This window comes from Ceratotherium simum, chromosome 14, assembly GCF_057802395.1.
Source record: "Ceratotherium simum simum isolate JZ-2026a chromosome 14, ASM5780239v1, whole genome shotgun sequence".
NCBI classification, from domain to species: domain Eukaryota; kingdom Metazoa; phylum Chordata; class Mammalia; order Perissodactyla; family Rhinocerotidae; genus Ceratotherium; species Ceratotherium simum.
Genome location: NC_141913.1, coordinates 25,612,785 through 25,634,668, shown reverse-complemented (window position 1 = coordinate 25,634,668; position 21,884 = coordinate 25,612,785). Strand labels below are relative to the sequence as shown.

General features: G+C 37.0%; 1 protein-coding gene across 5 annotated transcripts in view; it reads right to left on the bottom strand.

Annotated features, from left to right (window-relative positions):
• Positions 1-21,884, bottom strand: part of MAPRE2 (microtubule associated protein RP/EB family member 2) — a 145,301-nt gene that overhangs the window by 29,610 nt on the left and 93,807 nt on the right. For all 5 annotated transcript variants that reach the window (XM_004422449.3, XM_087439131.1, XM_087439130.1 and 2 more), the window contains 2 exons: positions 12,356-12,501; positions 8,718-8,931 (listed from right to left, as the gene is read on the bottom strand). In XM_004422449.3, coding sequence (XP_004422506.1) covers positions 8,718-8,931; positions 12,356-12,501 — 360 coding nt within the window. The remainder of the gene's footprint in view (positions 1-8,717; positions 8,932-12,355; positions 12,502-21,884) is intronic.

Genomic DNA, 21,884 nt, shown 5'->3' with positions numbered 1-21,884 from the left:
TGAAAAACTTAAAACAGAAAAATACAATAACTGAAATTAAAGAATATGCTCTATAGTAGAATGGAGATGACAGAGGAAAAAGAGGGTAAACTTGAAGATATATCAATAGAAAATCTTTAAAGAAGACAGACAATAAAGACTGGAAAAAACACAAACAGAGCCTCAGGGACCTGTGAGATAATTTCAAAAGCTCTAACGTATGGATAAACAGAGTCCCAGAAGGACAGGATAGAGAGAATGAGGGTGAAAAAATAATGGCTGAAAACTTCCCTAATATGGTAAAAGACATAAACTTACAGATTTAAGAAGTTTAATGAACTCCAAAATAAGATAAATTCAAGGAGAACGATGATTAGACACATCATAGTCACACTACTGAAAACCAGAGATAAGGAGAGAATCTTGACTGCACCCAGAGAAAAACAACACATTACATACAGGGGAAGAATGACTAGAATGAACATGCACTTCTTATCTTTGAGGCCACAGACAGTGGAACAACATCTTTAAAGTGCTTAATGAAAGAAAGAAAGAAAATATCTGCTTGAATTTTTTATCTGGTGAAATACTCTTCAAGAATTAAGGTGAAATAAAGACATTTATAAATGTTGCCATTGGACCTGCTCTATCAGAAATGCTAAAGAAAGTTCTTCAGTCTGAAGAGAAACGAAACCAGTAGGGAACTCAGAGGTTCAGGAATGAATGAAGAAAATTGGAAAGAGTAAATATATGAAAAATAAACAATTTTTCTCTTAATTTCTTGAAAATACATATGACTGTTTAAAGCAGCAGTGCCTAATAGAAATGTAACATGAACCACATAACTTAAAATTTTCTAAGAGCCACATCAAAAAAGTAAAAAAAATACAGTAATTTTAATATATGCAAAATATATACAATATATACAAATTAAAATTTCTACATGTAATTAGTATAAAAATTATTAATTAGATATTTTGTTATTTTTTTCACACTAAGTCTTCTAAATCCAGCATTCATTTCATACATAACAGCACATTCCAATGCAGAATAAGCATATTTCAAGTGCTCAGAAGCCACCGCATTAGACAGTATTGGTTTAAAGCAAACGTTGTAACATTGTCTTGGGGGGTTTATAATGTATGTAGATGTAATACATGTGACAACTATGACAAGATAGTGGGGGGAGGGGTTGCAAGGGTTCCACATTTTACCTGAACTGGTATAATATTAATTTTAGTACACTATGAAAAGAATATATATTATAATCCTTGGAGCAACCACCAAAAAAATTAATGCAAAGAGGTATAGTTAAAAACGCAAGAGCTGGGCCGGCCCCGTGGCTTAGTGGTTAAGTGCGCGCGCTCCGCTGCTGGAGGCCCGGGTTCAGATCCCAGGTGCGCACCGACGCACCGCTTCTCCAGCCATGCTGAGGCCGCGTCCCACATACAGCAACTAGAAGGATGTGAAGCTATGACATACAACTATCTACTGGGGCTTTGGGGGGAAAAAGTAAATAAATAAAAATTATTAAAAAAAAAAAAAACCGCAAGAGCTAAATTAAGATGGAACGCTAAAAAATATTTTAAAAATCCAGAAGACAACAGGAAAGGGGAAACAGAAACAAAAAACAGAGGGAACAAGCAGAAAAAACATGATAATGTGGTAAATTTAAATCCAAATCAATAATTAACATTAAGTGTTAATGGACTGGACACTCCAATGTCCAGCGATTATCAGAATGAATAAAAACACAAGATCCAATTATATGCTGTTTACAAGAGAAACACTTTAAACAAAGACAAAGATAGGTGGAAATTTAACCTATCATGGAGAAAGATATACCATGCAAATAGTAAGCCTAAGAAAGCTGGAATGGCTATATTAATATCAGATAAAACAGATTTCAAGACAAAGAGAATTACCAAAGATAAAGAGAGATGGCTCATAAAATAAAAGGTCAATTCATCAGGACGACTTAACAATCATAAATATTCATGTACCTAATAACAGAGCCTTAAATACAGGAAACAAAAATTGAGATCACTAAAGGGAAAAATAGACAATTCCCACAATCAACGCCTACACCTTCTTCGCAGAACTTGTTAGAACTAGACAACAAAAATCAGTAAAAACATAGAGGATCTGAATAACGTTATCCACTACCTTGATCTAATTGATATTTCTACAACACTATACAACCAACAACTGCAGAATACATATTCTTTTCAAGTGCATGTGGTATGCTGACCAAGAGACTTTATTCTGGGCTATAAGATCAAGATCAGAACACAAATAAAAACCACTATAATCTGCTATGGTTCACTGCCTGTCCTAAAAAACAAAACAAACTTTTTGGGAAAGTAAAAGCAGCTCTTCTTTCCCCAAAAAAGGTGACAGGCAATGCTTACTTAGATTACAGGTACTCAACAAATGCAAAAACACTGCTACACAAATAAATCAATAAACAGGGTCATCTTGTTAAGGCTGTATGAACAGACTTAGAGAACCCCATTCAAGACAGTTTTTGAAAAACACTGTTAGGATTTATTTAAATCTCCAGTTAGGGATTTAATACGATTGTTCAAATACTTTATTCTATTATACTTCTTAGGTTGCTTCCTTTTTGAAACCATTTTTCTAGTATTTCCATTAATCTGATTTGAAGGCTGGAACACTGAAGTCTCTAAGGAAAAGAGGAAGCTCAGACTCAATTTCCATAGCAACTCTAAATCCATCACACTGTATCTGTATATGGGAGTTTGATTTAAATACATTAATATATGTGAATTTGCAATGTGTCTAAGCTGCGGCTGCTATAGAAACTGCAACTTCGAATTTCCTTTAAGTTTAGTGAAGTGCTCACACACAAAATCTGATCCCCTGGATAGCTATCTTGAGTTGCAGATATGGCTCATAGCAATAAATTTACAAACATCATGACTCATGATGATATATGCACTTAATAGATATCTATCATTATGAAAATGTGTATTTTAATACATACTCCTTGTTGGTAGATCAAAAGCAATTCAAGAAGTAATTCCTGGAATTTAGATAGAATAAGACTCGCCAGACAGCCATCCACCCTATGTGACAGCCTCTGCTTATGCTGAAGCTTGTCCCAGTCCAGGTAAGTCACTCAGCTACACACAGACACCAAACTGCTCTATGGCTTCTCTGAATCCATAGAAGAATATCTTGTATCTGTACTGAAATGGCAGGAAAATTGAGCACATTGTCACAAAAAGAGAATGCACCAAGTATGTGGAGCACATCTATTTTATACAGAAGCAAACAACCTGTGGTGCATGGCTATATAAGTAGTCTGTATTATGTAAAAACACTATTCTTTTCTTGCCAATGTAGACAATTCTTTCCTTTTTTTTTAAATAATTTTATTTATTTATTTATTTTCCCCCAAAGCCCCAGTAGATAGTTGTATGTCATAGCTGCACATCCTTCTAGTTGCTGTATGTGGGACGCGGCCTCAGCACGGCCAGAGAAGCAGTGCGTCGGTGCGCGCCAGGGATCCGAACCCGGGCCACCAGCAGCAGAGCGCGAGCACTCAACTGCTAAGCCACGGGGCCGGCCCTAGACAATCCTTTCTTAATTATCAACATGTGGATAATCAATTCCATGATCATTTTTCCACTAATATGGTCCCTTTGCCACACAAGATGCTTTGGAGTTTTCACTTACTGCTCTTAATGTATTATAGTCAGGACATGCAGATAAAACTTTTTTATTGAGATATAATTGACATATAACATTATATTAGTTTCAAGTGTACAACATGATTTTGTATTTGTATATATTGTGAAATGATTACTACGATAAGTCTAGTTAATATCCATCACTATACAAGGTTACAATTTTTTTTGTTTTGTTACTGTGATGATAACTTTTAAAATCTCCTCTCTTAATTTTAATATTAGCCTAAGGAAATATTTGGGGAGACATAAATCCACTGCAAAATGAATCCAGTATTCCAAAGCCAAAAATAAAAAGATAAGTGAGGACCATCTCCAGTTTTTTTTATTATACCAGCCATTGCTTGTTTCCATGAATGCAGATAATTAAGAAATGGCCAAGGCTTAGAAGTGGGAACAGAAATTACTGCTGAAATGTACCTGACCTGGCATCCCTCAGATAACTGTGACATAGATACGTGAATTTCCCAGACAGCTGACCCTCACCTCATCGAGCACTTTGTCTTAAGTTTTGGATGGACAAAAATCAGACTTGTGTATGAAGAGGATGACCTTGAATGGTTTCAGACCACAGGCAGGGAGACCAGTTCAGAGGCTGTAAAAATAGTTCATGGGGGAGACGATTACAAATAGAAAATAAACAGAATCTTAAGAATTAGAAGGGAACTCGGAGTTTATCTATCAGTATGTGTTGGTGTCAGATAGACCCTGAGGGCTACTGAGAGGCATGGAGCTATTTGATCCCAGGCCACTGGGCTGTTTAGTAAGGTTTTGTTAAGTTTTTGGCTCTTCTTTTACTGATGTTTGTACTTTCTATTGATATCAGTGTACTCCTTGCCCTAATAAGTTATGTGCTGAGAAACCATATCCCCATGTTTGTTATAATTATGTCTAAATTAAGAAAGAGCAAACAGACCCTGGATAAGTATCCTAGGAACTCTCTCATGTGTAAAGAGTAAAGTGCATGAATCTTACAGCACAGATTTTACAACACCTATTCTGACTCTTAGAAGACATTTTGGCTTACATTTTCTTGGATGTTTTCCCAAAAGTTGGATACACGACCTCTAGAAAAATGAGGTCTTACTGTATTTATAGGAGCCTTTCTCCTATTATAGCTTTAAAACAATGTTCTACCTGTAATGTATACCTTGCTATATTCTTTTCCACAGGATAATTTTAATAACCCCACAATGTCCAACAGTCAGAATATATTTTATTAAAAAGAGAATGGCTGGTTTGACGTCTGAAAATATCCTTTCTCCCTGATTAAGACCAATGAGGTAAACATGGTCAAGGTTTCAGGAACACAAGTCTCAGGAATTGCTGCCTTCTGGAACATTAAAAAACAAATTTATTATCTGTTGACCATAATGTGTTTCCTGAGCTTTGTCACTCGAGAGGTTAAGCTCTGGAAAATACACACTTCTCTTTCAGGTTCATGGACATTCTTTCTATCAAAATGGCACGAGTTTCTCTGTGGCTTTCATCAAAGACAGATGAGGGAATTCCTACAAAACGGGCCCAAGGCAGCACAATGACAGTTCTGTTTAGGGGAGTAGGAGTGTTGGTGCCAATTTAAGGACTCGTTATGATTGTGGAAGAAAAATATTCTGAGGTCTGTCCAATTTCACTACTAAAAACTTGAAAAAGTAGCAGCTGAGGTTCAAGATGAAGCTGTGTATCAACAGCTATAGAAACTAAAGACCTTAAGATGACAAATACCAGCCACCTTTGGTTTTCTCACCTTCTTGTCCTCCCACTCCATCTGCCTGCCGAATCCCCAACCCTGGGGAAAACATGCCACCTCTCTTCTCCACCATAGCTCCTAGACTAATGAAAGTTCCCGACAAAAGATGAAGGCCAGTTTGAACCGCCATGAATTTTTTGCTTCCCAAACTCCTTGTGCTTAATTTTTACCCAACCTCTCCCCATCACTTCTGTTCTGAAAAAGTAAATACTTCCTTTCCTCTCTAACCCTCCATCATTGCCCTTGACCTTCATTTCTCCTTCCAGCTTCAGGGTTGTGCTCCACCAATTTCCCCCCCTTTTCCCTGTTTTCAATGATTCCTTCTCCGTGGACCTTTGTCTCCTCTTAACAAATGTGCTCATTGTGCCTTATCTTAAAAGCAAACAAGAATGGATCAAGGACAATACCATTCTCCCTCCAATCTCACTTCCTGAAGCTACCATCAGCTCCCCCTAACCCCACGCCAATCAAGTGTTTTTATTTTCCTGACAAATTTATTAAAGGTGGAATCTGCTCTTACCGCATCCACTTCACTCGTCATGCCCTTGTTAAGTCGCTGCAATCTAGGTGTATGCACTTAGCATTTTAACAGGCCAATTATCTAAAGGATTATTAATCACCTCCTAGGAGTCAGATTTCTTTGGCCTATTTTCAGGCTTCAACCTATCTGATCTCGCCACAATTAATATTCAGCACTGTTGGTGATCCCTCTATCTAGAAATTTCCTACTGTTTGTTCTCTGATGCTGAGCTTTCCTGTTTTTTCCCGATGTTCATCTTTTTCTCAGCTTCCTCTTGCCGTTTAAATGTATGTATTCCCAAAGACCAGTGCTTAGTTTACTCTTTTCTACATAGGCTCTTTTATTCTATGGCTTCAAAATTGGATTTTTATGCTGTCTTAATTTCCTTCCCCAATTCCTCAACCCACTCCTGGTCCCATCATTCCACTGAATGGCCCCCAAGTTGAGAAATCCAATGGATTCTTTCAGTCATTTTACTTGACTTCTAAGATACTGTTGGCCATTCTGCTCCCTTCCTTCTGCTTCCCTGACACATCATTCCTTTGTTTCCTTTGATCTTTCTGGCATCTTCCCTGCTTCCTATGCAAGCCCTTCCTTTTCTACCTGAACATTAAATGTCCAAGTTCCACACACAGTTTCCTATTTAGATCTCCTCTTAGATGTCACAAAGGAATCTCAAACTCAGTATGTTCAAAACAAACTTACAACATTTTCCCAAATCTGGTTGTCTTTCAGCACTTCCTGAACAATATCACCATCCATCCAGTTGTGTGAGACAAACCAAGACATCATGCTTGACACTCCCTCTCTTTTACCCTAATGCCCATCCATTACCAATATACAATCTATTTTATCTCCTAAATATCTCCCATATTTGTCCATCTTCACGACCACTATTTTAATCCAGATGAACAAGAATCCGTCTAATGTACCAGTGCGTGTGTGTTCTTGTATGTCTGTGTGTGTGCACAGATGTAACAGGCATATCCCTATTTTGCAGATGAGAAAACTAATGCCGGGTGGGGTTAAAGAACTGCCCCCAGTGGCAGATGTGGTCATTTAAAACCAAGTCTGACTCCAAAGTTAGGGGCCACAGGAAAGGAAAATAAATTACAATATTAAGCTAACTATATGAATGTATGAAAGAAACAAGAGAATGGCTTTTTTATTTTTCTCAATGAAAAGATAATACTGTTTGTAACAGCAATTATGTAATCATATCACCCACACCCAGTGCAAGGAAGACAGTAAAATTTAAAAGATACCCCTATTCTACCCACCCATCCCCAACTTTATTTTGAAAACCTTCAAAGCTATGGAAAAGTTGTAAGAATGATAAAATGAACATTGATATAGCCTCCACTTAAATTCACCTATTGTTAACATTTTACTACTTTTGCTTTATCTCTTTCTCCCTCTCCTCTCTCTCTCTCTCTCTCTCTCCACACACACACACACACACACACACACACACACACACACACTTTTTTCCTGGAACCACCTGAGAATTAGTTGCAGACATCATGATATGTTAGTCCTGATATCTTCAGTATATTTAAAAAAATTTTTTTTAAATAATGCCAGATTTCCAATGGTCTCAGGTCTACCTGGAACATAACCATGAAACCAGAAAAAAAAGATTTCATAACAGGGAGGAAAATTGTGATTACAAAGTGATTACCATCTATTTTATATTGTTATAACTATTTCTAATCCATTCTTTTTTTTTTTGAAACAAAGTATGTTTATTTTATTTATTTATTTATTTATTTTTCCCCCAAAGCCCCAGTAGATAGTTGTATGTCATAGTTGCACATCCTTCTAGTTGCTGTATGTGGGACATGGCCTCAGCATGGCCAGAGAAGCAGTGCCTCGGTGTGCGCCCGGGATCCGAACCCAGGCCGCCAGCAGCGGAGCGCACGCTAACCACTAAGCCAGGGGGCCGGCCCTCTAATCCATTCTGATTGGAGGCTGGGCATAAGAAATTTGTATTGTTTACAAAATTAAGGTTACTGATTTCACATATGGGATGGAAACAAATGGTTTCTGAAGATTTCAATGTTTAACTGTCCAGTATCACAACTGGTGTTTATAATAATGACCCTAATTTTACAAGAACACATTCTGCCTGGTAAAGTCTGTTTTTTATGGCAAGGATGTTTATATTTTAGAAAGGTTTTTATCCACAAAAGTTTAAAAAATTCGAAGTTCATTTATCCTCAATGACTTCACTTTTGGACAAAGCTGGATAAATGAGGTCTTGCTGAATATCATCACATAAAAATTGGCACTGCCCACACAGGAGACAGGATGCATATTTCATGAATTTCCTTTGAAAGTTTATAGATGATGATCCATATTTAAAGGCATAAAATCAGTTCATATTCTGGTCTGTACTGCCAGAAATTAAGCAGTAAAACTATTTCAGTCAAAATCTAAGCAGACTACTTGAAATTTCTCAGAAAAACTAGACAGAAAATGAAATCTATTCCTGGAGTATTATTTTAACAACCAGCTTTCATAATATAAAGTGAATAGCCCTGCTTTTTTAATAGTTCAAATCATGGTCATTAGGCTCATTACATCTAGGTCACTGCTAGGAAGATAAATGTGGTCAGACAGACAACAATAAAAATCATCCCCAGGTGTTAACATACCGACTGCTCAGAAGAATCAATCAAACACAGTAAAGCACAGGAGGGTCTGAGCCACTTTCTAAAAGGAAAGTGACTCTGTGACTTCACTATCACAATACCTGCTGTGGGGGAGTTTGCATGGTGAGACTTTTTTGGCAGGTTGAAGATCTGTTCGCCAGGGTCGGGAGGAGGAATTGCATCTTGCCCTTGTCGCGCTTCAACGGGATCATACTCCTTCCCATCGTAGTTAGCATCATAGAATTTCTTAAACCACTGAATAAAATCCAGGTTGTCCTGGAAACGCCCTTTCACTAGCTTCTCCACTGGAATTACCTGCAATATAAAATCACTGTGTGACTCACAAACCTCAGGGATGTTTTATTTAATACAACTAAAATGTTCCCTAAATATAACTATTTCCTACATGTCTGCAAATTCATGGCCACTGGTCTCTCTCCCAGCTTCTTAGCCAGCTGTATTCTAGAATTCATATAATTTTTCATCATATTAAAGAAAAATTAAATGAAAATGTTATTCTTGGTTCTCCCAGAATATTTAATTCTTCTGAACAAACCAAACCAAACAAAGAATATCTTTAGCTGTCAAGAAGGGCTGATTCTCCTTATAGTATGTTTATTGCCAAAGCATCTCCCCCAAAAAACATGGGCCTGGGATGTTGCACTGTTTCCAGATTGATGGATTTTCCTTATTTCTTTGTAATACTTGGTCCAGTTGTCTTGGAATAAACTCATAAGGATTATAGCCACTGGACAGTGCAAATGAATACAATCCAAATCATTGCCAACATATACCAGTCTAACAGTTCATATGAAACAAAATGAGCTCCTATGGGGTTTGTTTACAATGTAGAGAGACAAGCATGAGAAGAACTAACCACAATATGGGCCCAGTAATTCATGGGCTACACACAAGCCCAGCTAGTGTGCCCTGGGAGTGCAGAGGAAAAGGAATGGAGTCTGATTAGGGGAATCACAGAGAGCACTCTGGAGGAGGAGGTGCCCAGCATTCACATCAACTTCTGAGACGAATCTCAGCTTTTCATGGGGTAATCTTTCCTACTGGCAACCTAAAGAGCCAATCAGTATTTCCTTTAGAGGTTTTATAGGATCCTTCAGAATTATGACAGGAAAAAAATGTGGTGTGATTGCTTAGTTTTAATTCAGTGTGCTGCCATTTTTGAAGGAAATGGAAAGGTATCCAGCTATCCAAACTGCACCATTACCAGATTCTTACCTCCTCATCTTTGGGTTGGAATCCTAGTTGGATTTGAGCCATGAGAGTTATAAAGCTAGGGAGTGAGTCAGATTGTGTGTAGGCAAGAGTGTGTGAGTGTGGGGCTTCACTGTGTGATGATATGAATGGATGCTGTATACATGAAGTTTTCAGCAAGGCTTTGCCACCTCAGGAGCTATTTACCATTGACATCCTAAAATGGATTCATCAGGACCACTTTAAAAGTGCAGAAAGACCTTAAATACCAATGAAACTTTGAAAGGAAAAAAAGCAACTGAAGTATTTTAGTCCATCCATTAAACTAACTCATTAGAAATAAATTTTTCAAAAATGTTTTTTGTGAAGCTAAAAATTGAAAATAAATCAAGTAAAGAACAAAATGTAGAGAAGCAAACTTTTGGAGGAGACAGTGTTTTTCATGAAGACTCTTCCAGTAATGGAGACTTGGGTGCCAATATCTCACTTCTCCCAAACTTCAGTAAAGTCTGCCCACATGGAAGAATTCCTTCCACACGTGCACTTAATTAACTTTTCACTGTACTATTTAAATATTTTCATGTTTTGTGATTTATAAGTTGTTTATGCTGATATTGTTTTAGAAAGTGCCTGCTTAGAGCATAAGGCCCTTTAACACACTACTATACTTTGCTTTCTGCCAAATGTGAAAATTTATAAACAGTTTTAGATGACAGTACTACATTAGCCACTCAAGGAAGGCACTTACTTCTGTTGGCTTAATTTCGCCCTCCCTATCAAAATGAAAGTTCTGAGGGCATAAGTTCAAAATCTGAGAAGACAAGCAAAATGTTGCACAGAAGCCTTCCACATGCTGTCAGGCTATGACAAGCATGAACAGGACCACTGTCTTTATCCAAGGACTTTTGGGTAGAATCATAGCTTATTGAGCTAGAGAGGCCAACAAAGGTCATCAAGGCCAATCTCCCTCCATTATAAGAATTTTATCTTCAACATTCTTAATGATGGCTCATCCACTCTCTGTGCGTACACTTCCAGAGATATGGAGCCCCCAATTTGTTAAATACCAAGTTCCATCAATAAACCGATGAATGGGTATTTCTTTTTTCAATCTTCAAGCACTTCCAGAGAAATAAATGAAAAAGACTTAAGTGATGCTGCTAATAAGTAAGGAGAACTTACAGCAGTGGTTTTGAACCTATACAGAAGGAGCTAACTGGAAATTAACCACAGCAAAGGATAGAAAGTTGAAAAGAATTCAAAAGGTTAAAATGTTTTGAAATAAAAATTCTGAGAAAACAAGAAGCCAAGATTTTCTTAATATTTTGATAAAAATGCTTTGATTTAGGAATATATTATTTGCATCAAATTAAAAAATATATACTGTTTAGCAAACTTTTCTCTTTTCCTTTAACCTCTCTCTCTTATAACCCAGTATTTTATTTTTTTATTTCCATAGCCTATTTATTGCTACCACCTATGCACAGACAAGTTTTCCATTTCTCCCCTGCTGGTCTCTTTTCCCTCATTCAAAATTCATTTCTTTCCAAGACTATTCCCCCTAAGAGATATATCCTAAATAAAGAATATAAATCGAATATGTATTTGAATAGCAGGAAACATGCCCGAGACTGAGTGGGCTCTCCCACTAGTCCTTTACTGGGGGGAAAAAGGACTTCAGTCTAAATCCATTTGTATCACTCCAGGACAAAATTATAAAATTCAAAGGAGAAAAAAGGACAATTTATGGACACTGACTGAGAATCTGACACTGACTGAGTATATACACTATGCTGGACACTTTCGCATGCATTCTCTCACTTTAACTTCATAACCACAGGGAAGACGGTTTTAGTTCCATTTTATAGATGGGTAAATTCAGACTCAAAGAATTTATTTTTTTAAAAAATTTTTATTTATTTATTTATTTTTTCCCCCCAAAGCCCCAGTAGATAGTTGTATGTCATAGCTGCACATCCTTCTAGTTGCTGCATGTGGGACGCGGCCTCAGCATGGCCGGAGAAGCGGTGCGTCGGTGCGTGCCTGGGATCCGAACCCAGGCTGCCAGCAGTAGAGCGCGCGCACTTAACCGCCAAGCCACGGGGCCGGCCCAGACTCAAAGAATTTAAATAACTTGCTCAAGTCAAGGAGCTGGGATTCAAACCCCTGGTGCTTCCACTGTAACATGCCATTTCTCCAAAGGAACAAAATACACAAGAACCACAGTGGCATGTGGCAAATATAAAAATTTCTCTTCTGCAATGCTAAAACATAACATTTTAACATTAGTAATTCCTGTTAGAGTTTTTAGTCTAATGGCTACAAGTTTAGAAATCTCCTTAAATAAAAATCTCATACAAATATGGGAAGTGAGAGTTGATGCTTTATGCTATGAAGACTCCAACCTACCGTTGCGATATCAAGATATATCCCACTGAAATGTTTTTGGATTTTTGCATATCTGTGCCAAAACCACAATTGTAAGGAAAGACAATGCATCTTATGGAGGTACAAGTTAGTCTCCTACCTTATCAACATTCATTCGCTTAAACGATGCCTGCAGAAGTTTAAAATTGTGAATATACTCATGCTCCAACTTTGCTTGAAATTTTACTTTCTTCAAACTAATGCAGCCAGGAAAGAGCATGTCCATGAACTGGCAATAGGCCGCTCCTGGAAAGAGACAAGAAAAGTACTGGCATGAATCTGACTGCACCCAGGTGCAACTGAGGATGGCTAGGAACGAAGGAGCCATCATCACTCAGAGCCTTCCTGGCCGGGTGTGCTCCTCTCCTCACTGCACTTACACCTCCTTGTCTACCAGGGCTGGGTGCTGGAGGGAAGGGTCATGGCTCGATGCAGCGCCTGCCACTTCCCCGTTCACCACTGTGGTATGGACATTGCATTCACCAAAGTATCACCAGGTTCCACGAACAATGAACAGAACTTCATACTTTAATGCCAAGGAAATCAGGGTAAGAATAACTCTTCTTAGTTTCTATCAGAAAAAAAGGAACGTATGTTTTTCTTCCATCTACCTGCTACCTGCTCCAAGCCATCAAAATATATAAATTTAAGAGAAAAATGGCAGAAAATCTAAACATGAGAAAACTCCAAAGGTTCTCATGAAATGTGTAGCTCAAAAAAAAATACACATACGCCCAAGCTGTTTTATATCCATCTTGCAAAATGACTTAGATAAAACTATATAACTAAGCCGTCTAATACCAAAAACAGTTGTATACCAATTTAATTCCAGTCCAGAGCAATGGGGTTCTGATATTAACATGAAGGATGAAGACATGGAGACTCTGAAAACTTACAGAAGTTCAGAGTCATGCTGTTTATGACTGAGAAATAAAATAACAGAAATGTTCAATGAATCTCCTGAGGAAATGGTCATAAAAGAAAGTCAGTCTTTGATTATTTTTTTATAAGGAACTCTTAAGATCATGACAATTTCAACCAGAAAATCCCGGCAAGATCATGTTTACTGATTCATATCTTCTTAATAGTAAAGGCAAAAGGCATTTAGAAAAAAAAATTCAAAGCCAGAACAATTATTTTTCTTTTATGAGGAGGAAAAGCAATTTAGTGGCAAGAATGGGGACAAGCAGCCATTTTTGTGTTCTCTTTCCTTCTTTCATTCTCCAGATCTCTTGGTCTGTTTCTATAAAGCATCAATGATAGCCCTTCATGATAGGAACATGAAGGGCTCCCCTCATCCTTTGGTATCAAGGTTTTTGTGAGAAGCCTTTCATTCCATTCAGGTGACTCACCTTTACACGGGAGGAACCCACTTGGTCTCATGTCAAATAGATGTCAAGCATCCTTTACTGAGATAGGAAATCCAAGAAAAGAGAGAACAAGATATCAGGGATCTAAGTGGTGCTAGAACAGGAAATGGTGGGGCAACTCATTATATATAGATAAGAGCATAAAGTGATGAAATATAGCCATAATAAATATCACTTCCAAAGTCTGCATCAGTGATGCTTCCCCTTAGATGCCAATACTCTGACATGAACTAATCAAGCGGATGAGTTCTCTTAAAAACAAGATCAAATTAAAATAACCAAAACAAAAGGCATTAGGGGAGGTAAGAGAAACATCATGATCTTAGGGGGCATTCTAAACAGTCATTATCCAGTTATTCAGTTCTTCCTTTTCAAGTGCCACCAGATGCAGCAAATTCGAATAGCCACTTTAACATTATTTTTATAGAGATGGGGATGTCTATATATAACTGTCTCATTACCTGCTTTTTAAAGAGTTATTTTCACTTTTGTAGTGTTTAGCATAAAATTCACCTACAGAAACCCAGATACAGTTATGTGCTGTATAATTACATTTTGGTCAACAATGGACTGCGTATACCGGTGGTCCCATAAGTTTAGTACCGTATAGCCTAGGTGTGTAGTAGGCTATACCATCCAGGTTTGTGTAAGTACACTCTATGATGTTCACACAACTATGAAATCGCCTGATGCATTTGTCAGAATGTATCGCTGTCGTTTTAAGCGACACGTGACTGTATCTATATATTCTTAAAAAGCAACTAACCAAATCACACACCTTTCAAATTTAAAAAGCTTTTGAAAAAAAAAAAATCTTCAAAAAGGAGGGAAGGATGGAAAGAAGGCAGGAAGGCTCATCTCTAGTTTCATCATACAGAGCAAAACCACTGTTCATGTCCTGGTATATACTATTCTAATTTTTTTTTTTCTTTTAAACAGACCATGATTCCCTTTCTGGGTCATTAAATAGTCTCTATTGACATTTTTTATTGGCTTTCTGATTTTTATATCATGTTTAGCAACTTCCTCAAACCAAGATTACATAAGTATACACGTGTATTTTCTTCAAGTACTTTTATGGTCTCAAGTTTTACATTCACATTCTGAATCCATGTGGAATTTATTTTGGTCTATAACATAAAGGATGGTTCTAATTTTGGTTATTCCAAATGTTAGTGGAAATCTGTCATTTTTGGCTCCCCAGCATTTGGACATCTTCCTATCTGAGTTGATGCTCCAGTGCCCTGCCTCCCACCATGGTACCGAAGGTGGGCAAACATCCCTTTCCCCACTCTCACCAGTAAAGATGCAGGCCAGTGACGCAAGCTCTGCATTTGGATGCTCCTACCTGGGTCACTATTTCATTACTCCAAAAAGAAACTCCATAGCCATTAGCAGCCACTCTCTATTCTCTCCTCCCCCCAGGCCCTGGTAACCACTGATCTATTTTCTGTCTTTATGGCTTTGCCTATTCTGGACATTTCATATAAATCGAATCATAAAATATGTGGCCTTTGTGTCTGGTTTCTTTCACTTAGCAAAATCTTTTCAAGGTTCATCCACGTTGTGGCATGTACCAGAACTTCATATTTCTTTTTATGGCTGATTAATATTCCATTGTATGAATATACCACATTTTATGGATCCACTCATCAGTTGATGAACATCTGGGTCGTTTTCACTTTTGGGCTATTATGAGGAATGCTGCTACGAACATTCACGTACAAGATTTTTTGTTGACATAAGTTTTCAATTCTCCTGGAATATACCCAGGAGTGGTATGTGGTACCTATATGTTTAACATTTTGAGGAACTGCCAAACTGTTTTCCAAAGCAGGTGCGTTAATTTTACATTCCTACCAGTATTGTATGAGGGTTCCAATTCCTCCACATATTCACTAACACTTGTCTGTCTTTTTGACTCTAGTCTTCCTAGTGGGTGTAAAGTGGTATCTCATTGTGGTTTTGATTTGATTTTCCTAATGACCAATGATGTTGAACATCTTTTTCATATGCTTTTTGGCCATTTGTACATCTTCTTTGGAGAAATGTTTATGCAAATCCTTTGCCCATTTTGAAATTGGGTTGTCTTTTTATTGGTGAGTTGTAAGAGTTCTTTCTACATTTTAGATACAAGACAACATGTTATCAGATATGTGATTTGCAAATATTTTCTCCTGTTCTGTGGACTTTTTCACTTTCTTGATGGTATCCTTTAAAGCACAAAAGTTTTTAATTTTGATGAAGTGTAATTTATTTATTTTCTCTTTTGTCACTTGTGCTTTTGTCATATCTAAGACCTCACTGCCTAATCCAAGGTCACAATGATTTACACCTACATTTTCTTCTAAAAGTTGTATAGTTTTAGTTCTTACATTTAAGTCAATGATCCATTTTGAATTAATTCTTGTATATGGTGTGAAGTTGGGGTCAAACATCATTATTTTGCAAGTGACTAGTCAGTTGTCTTAGCACCATTTGTTGAAAAGACTTTCTTCCCCCACTTAATTGTCTCAGAACTCCTGTTGAAAAATCAATTATCTGTAAATGTATGGGTTTATTTCTGGACTCTTAATACTGTAACATCTATATGTCTATCCTTACGCAATAACACAGTCTTGATTATTGTAGCTTTGTAATCAGTTTTGAAATGAAAAGTAGAAGTCCTCCAACTTTGTTCTTCCTTTTCAAGACTGTTTCAGCTATTCCAGGTCCCTTGTATTTCTATATTAATTTTAGGATAAGTCTGTCAATTTCTGTAACAAGGCAGCTGAGATTCTGATAGGGATTGAACTGAATCTAGAGATTAATTTGGGAAGTACTGCCATCTTAACAATATTAAGTCTTCTAATACATGAACATGGGATGTCTTTCCACTTAGTTTCTTTCAATGTTGTTTTAAAGTTTTCAGTATATGTCTTGCACTTTTTTTGTTATATTTATTCCTATTTTATTCTCTAATGCTATTGTAAGCGGAATTGTATTCTTATTTTCAGATTGTTCATTGTTTTTTTTAAAGCATATGTAGTTTTTTTTTTAATTTTTTTATTTATTTATTTTTTTCCCCCAAAGCTCCAGTAGATAGTTGTATGTCATAGATGCACATCCTTCTAGTTGCTGTACGTGGGACGCGGCCTCAGCATGGCCGGAGAAGCGGTGCGTCGGTGCGTGCCTGGGATCCGAACCCGGGCCGCCAGCAGTGGAGCGCGCGCACCTAACCACTAAGCCAAGGGGCCAGCCCAAGATTGTTCATTGTTAATGTATAGAAATACGATTGATTTTTGGATATCATGACATCTGCAAATAGAGATAATTTTACCTCTTTCTTTCCAAAATGAATGCTTATTTCTTTTTCTTGCCTAAGTGACCTGGCTAGAACCTCTAGTACAATATTGAATAGAAGTGCTAAGAGTGAACATTCTTGTCTTGTTCCTAGTCTTAGGGGGAAAGCATCTAGTTTTTCACTACTAAGTATGATGATAGGTGTGGGTTTTTCATAGACAGCATTATCAGATTGAGGAAGATCCCTTCTATTCCTAGTTTCTTTGGTGTTTTTATCATGAAAGGATGTTGAATTTTATCAAACACTTTTTCCTGCATCTACTGAGATTACCATTTGGCTTTTGTCCTTTATTCTATTAATATGGTGTTTTACATTGGCTGCTTTAATCCCATTTGAACATGGTGTATAATACTTTTTATATGTTGCTGGATTCATTCTGCTAGTATTTGGTTGAGGATTTTTGTGTCTATATTCATAAGAGATATTGGTAGTTTTCTGATGATATCTTTGTTTGGTTTGAGTTAGAGGGTAATACTGGCCTCATAAAATGAATTGGAAAGTGTTCCCTCCTCTTTTATTTTTTAGAAGAGTTTGTGAAGGATTGGTGTTAATTTTTCTTTAAACATTTGGTAGAATTCACCCAAGTCATCTGGTCTTGGACTTTTCTTTGTGGGAATTTTTTTACATTATTAATTCAATCTCTTGTTATATAGGTCTATTCAGAATTCCCATTTTTTTCTTAAGTTTCAGTAGTTTATGTCTAACTGCTTATCTATTTCATCTAGGTTATTAGAAATTATTGATTTTTAAACATTTATTTTATAATTCATGAGTTCTAATAAATTTTCAGTTGATTCTCTTTGGTTTCCTGGGGGAAATAATGCATAAAGTGATACATTTGTTGTACTATATTATATAGAGTATATAATATATATATACACACACATTTTTTTTTCTTTAATCAGAATATCTCATGTTCTTCCTCTAAGTCTGTTATTGGCCACTGATTTCTGATACTAAGGAAATATTCCTCTATTTCAAGTGTTACCAAGAGTTGTTATTGGGAAGGGATACTGAATTTTATCAACTACCTTTTCAGCAACCATGGAGATAATGTTTTTCTCCTTTGATTTATTAAAATGATCAGTCATATTCACTGATTTCCTAATGCTGAATCTTCACATTCCTGGAACAAGTCCTACTTGGTGATGTTTACTAAGTTTTCATTACAGTGCTAGTTTAGATTCCTAAATATGATTTTTGCACCTATACTTTTGAGATTGTCTGCAACTTTTTTGGTGTGCTTTTGTCCTATTTCTTATCATGGTTCTTTTAAGCTTAAAAAATAAATTGGGAAACTTTCATATTTTTTGAGGGTCTAAAAGCTTGAGCACTAAAGTAAAAAAAAAAAAAAAAAAAAAAAAAAAAGATTTGGTTCGAATCCTAACCACACAATTTACTACCTGTATGCTCTGGGCTTTCACACCTTCGCTATGCATTTCAGAACCACATGAGCATCAAATAAGTTGAATAATTTTTTTCAGTAAGCAATGTAGAAGGGTAGATCACCTTAGCATTTCCAGTAAATGGTATATTACATGATCATCTAGCTATTATATCATATGTCATATTTTCTAGAGTCAAGCAGCCTCTCTGAGAATTTTCAAGAAATATCTATTGGCTTTGGAAGTTATGCTGAAGATTTGTTGCTATTGCCTTTGGTATGTCCATTTGGGCATTTTCAACTTCCAGTTCCTCAAATCTCTAGTGCCCAAGAGACATCATGAAAAGGATACCTTGAAATTAATTATTGCTACTAAGATCATCATCAAGAGTTCTTGTTGGGGCAGGAAACTATACCAAGGTATAACCTGAACAAGGCTGTTGTATTCTGATTGCCACCAAAGGTTGACCCTCCATTTGTAGTCTGGATCACATCTCCTCTCACCTTCTCATTGATGTCACTCCTCAACTGTCCTCACTCTCTCTTGCGATGGCAATTTCTCTCTCTGTGGATTATTCTTACAGCATGCAAACATGCCCTAGTCTCATTCAACTTTGACAAAATAAAAAAAAAAAAAAACCCTTCCTTAACTCCACATCATTCCTTTAGTTACTGTACCATTTATCTTCTAGTCACAGCAAAACTTGACAAAATTATCCCTATTTCCATTGTTTCATCTACTATTCAAACCAATTCAGCTGTCTTCCAATCTTACCATGTTCTGGTCAAGATCATCAATAGCTTCTCTGTTACCAAATCTAAGTCACTTTTCTTTCTTCATCCAACTCAACCTCTGAATAGTATTTGGCCCTGTTCCCAACTCCCTCCTTCTTGAAATTCTGTATTTTCTTCCTTAATTGGACAAAATGTGCACCACCTAACTGGAAAATTCAGGAATCCCTGCTATTGTGCTGGAAGTCTCAGCCAGACACAAATTAGAATGTTTCTCATTGACAGGTGTACAGATTTTTGGATCATTCTGTGAACCTTACAACAATGTGGCCTACATTTTGCACAGATTCCACTTTTATCAAATTATGCCAAAGTTACCATTATTCAGATCATGTACCACCCCTTGCTAAGGATACTACAGTGGTTTTCTATGAAACGACTACAAAATCCAAATTCCTTCCCTGGCCTACAATGACCTGTGACCAGGCCTCCATCCATCTCACCCTTGCCTAATTTCCCTTTAGGAAGCGCCTTTCACACCGGCTTCCTTGCTGCTTCTACAACACCTCCTGCTTTATGACTTTCACACAGGCTGTTTCCTCTGGAACTCCACATTCTTCTTGCCATTCAGATCAAGGCTTAGCTATCATCTCCTCAGAGAGGTCCTCCCTTACCAGGCCATCTGCAGTAACCCTCCAGTCACTCTTCATCACCTCATCCTGTTTTATGTCTGGTATTTTGTTAATTCTTACTCTGGTTTATGGTTTACCCTCCCTTACTGGAATGTAGGTTTCAGGGGAGCTTGTACCTTACCTGTCTTGGTCCCCTCTGTATTCAAGCCTTTAATCCAGTACCTGGCATAGCGTGGGCTTCAAATATATAGTTGAACCCCAACAAAGGCTGCTAAAGAGTAAAATTCTAATGTTACCAAAGTCCCACATAAGAATAAGAGTTGCTATTACATATTTTTTAGAGTTGATGGAGTATAAATAAATTTTAAGAACACCAAAAAAACAACCTAAACCAAGAACCACTCTGGAGACCGAGTCTGCAGAAAAGTGAAAGATAAGCTTGAAAAAGCTAAATATAAGATAACACGCTTAGGTAAAAGCAACCCAAATTGTATGATGATGTGCTCACCAAGAGATTAATTTTGATGGGCTATGCTCTGAGCCCACCAGCTCACAGTGCTACTGCAATTATGAAGGTCAACAAGATTCTGGAAATGATCAGGAAATAAGCAGAAAAAAGGAGAATATTCTGTCTTTGTACAGTGCCATGCTATGCGGGCACCTATAGCCCTAAGAATAGTTTCAGTTGTTATACATCAAAAGTGACACAATGGAGCTGAAATGTCTGCAGATAGGAATCCAAAATGAACAGGTGGGGAACTGTATAAATGCAGAACTCAAAAGTGAGTATCCATACTCAAAGGTTTCAGGGATACATGATTTAAGTCTATGAAATCATGAAAGGCATGATAAGACAATCTCATTTGTATCAGATCCCAGGACTTCAACAGTAAAATAATATCAGGATATGTGGACATTTTTAAAAGGAAATTTTCAGATAACAAAAAGGAAATAATACATTTATAGAATATATTATGCCAAGAAATATAAGAAATGAAAATACCTCTGTTTGTATAAAATCTATTACAGCCTTCAAATCTATTTTTAACATTCTGATCCCACAGAGGTAAGTATTTTTATCATCATCACCCTATTTTATAGCTTAGGGGAACAAGGCTCAGAAAGTCATCCAGCTAAGAAACAGAAGTGGAATTTAAACTTTGAGCTCAACTTCAATTTTTTTTATTTTTCCTCTTCTCTGTGCTGCTTCTAGGAAATTACAAATGAAAACTCAAAAGTTCAAAGAAAGTTTAGAAAATTTTCTAGGTCATAATCCTATAAGGAGTCACAAAGGAATCTGCAAGAGAACATATGAACCTTTCAGACTGATGTTAGGAGTGTCTGTTACACCTTTCCTATTCATGGACTCCAGGGCTGGACAGATAGATCATTAATCTGCCCCAATGTCATGATTTCATAATTTAATATATACTCATAAGAATGTCGTCTTACATATATATGTAATATATATACACAAATATAAGCATTTCATATCTCTCCCTCTTACTCCCTCCCTCTCTATATCTATCTATCTATCTATCTACCTACCTACCTACCTATCTACCTACCTAATTACTGTCAAAATCTCACAGCACTTTCCCAGAAATGTGACATAATCTGTGGAGAAGACATCAAGCTATATTGGGTTCTGCCACAAACAGCTACTCAAATTGCTCATCTGATTTTCTCATGGGCCAAGGAACTATTATACAGAAATGTCTTTATCATTGCGGGATTTAGTTACAACTTTCCGCAATCTTATTTGGTATTGACGAAGGGTCAGAAGAAAAGAACGACAGCCTTAATTTACTGGACACATCTATGCAATTATACGTTTAGTTACAGATAAATGATTTGTAAAAAAGCTTATTCTCTCAAGCTAGTATCAGAGAGGACCAGGGAGGGGGCAGGGAAGGATAGAGAACTGGACTGTTGGTCCTTGGATCTAAGCCTTGAGCATCGTGAACGGACCGTGACATGTCATCACACCCTTCTAAGCCAACAGTATTCCTATCTGCAACACGTCAGGTCTGGCTAGATCTCTAAGCTCTAAAATTAGATGATTCTCTCATTCTCAGTCTGTCACCAACTTCTCTTTTAAGGGATACTTGATATTTCTGCTAAGTAGGAGACAATAATGCTTCACCTTCCCATGACTAAGACTGTGG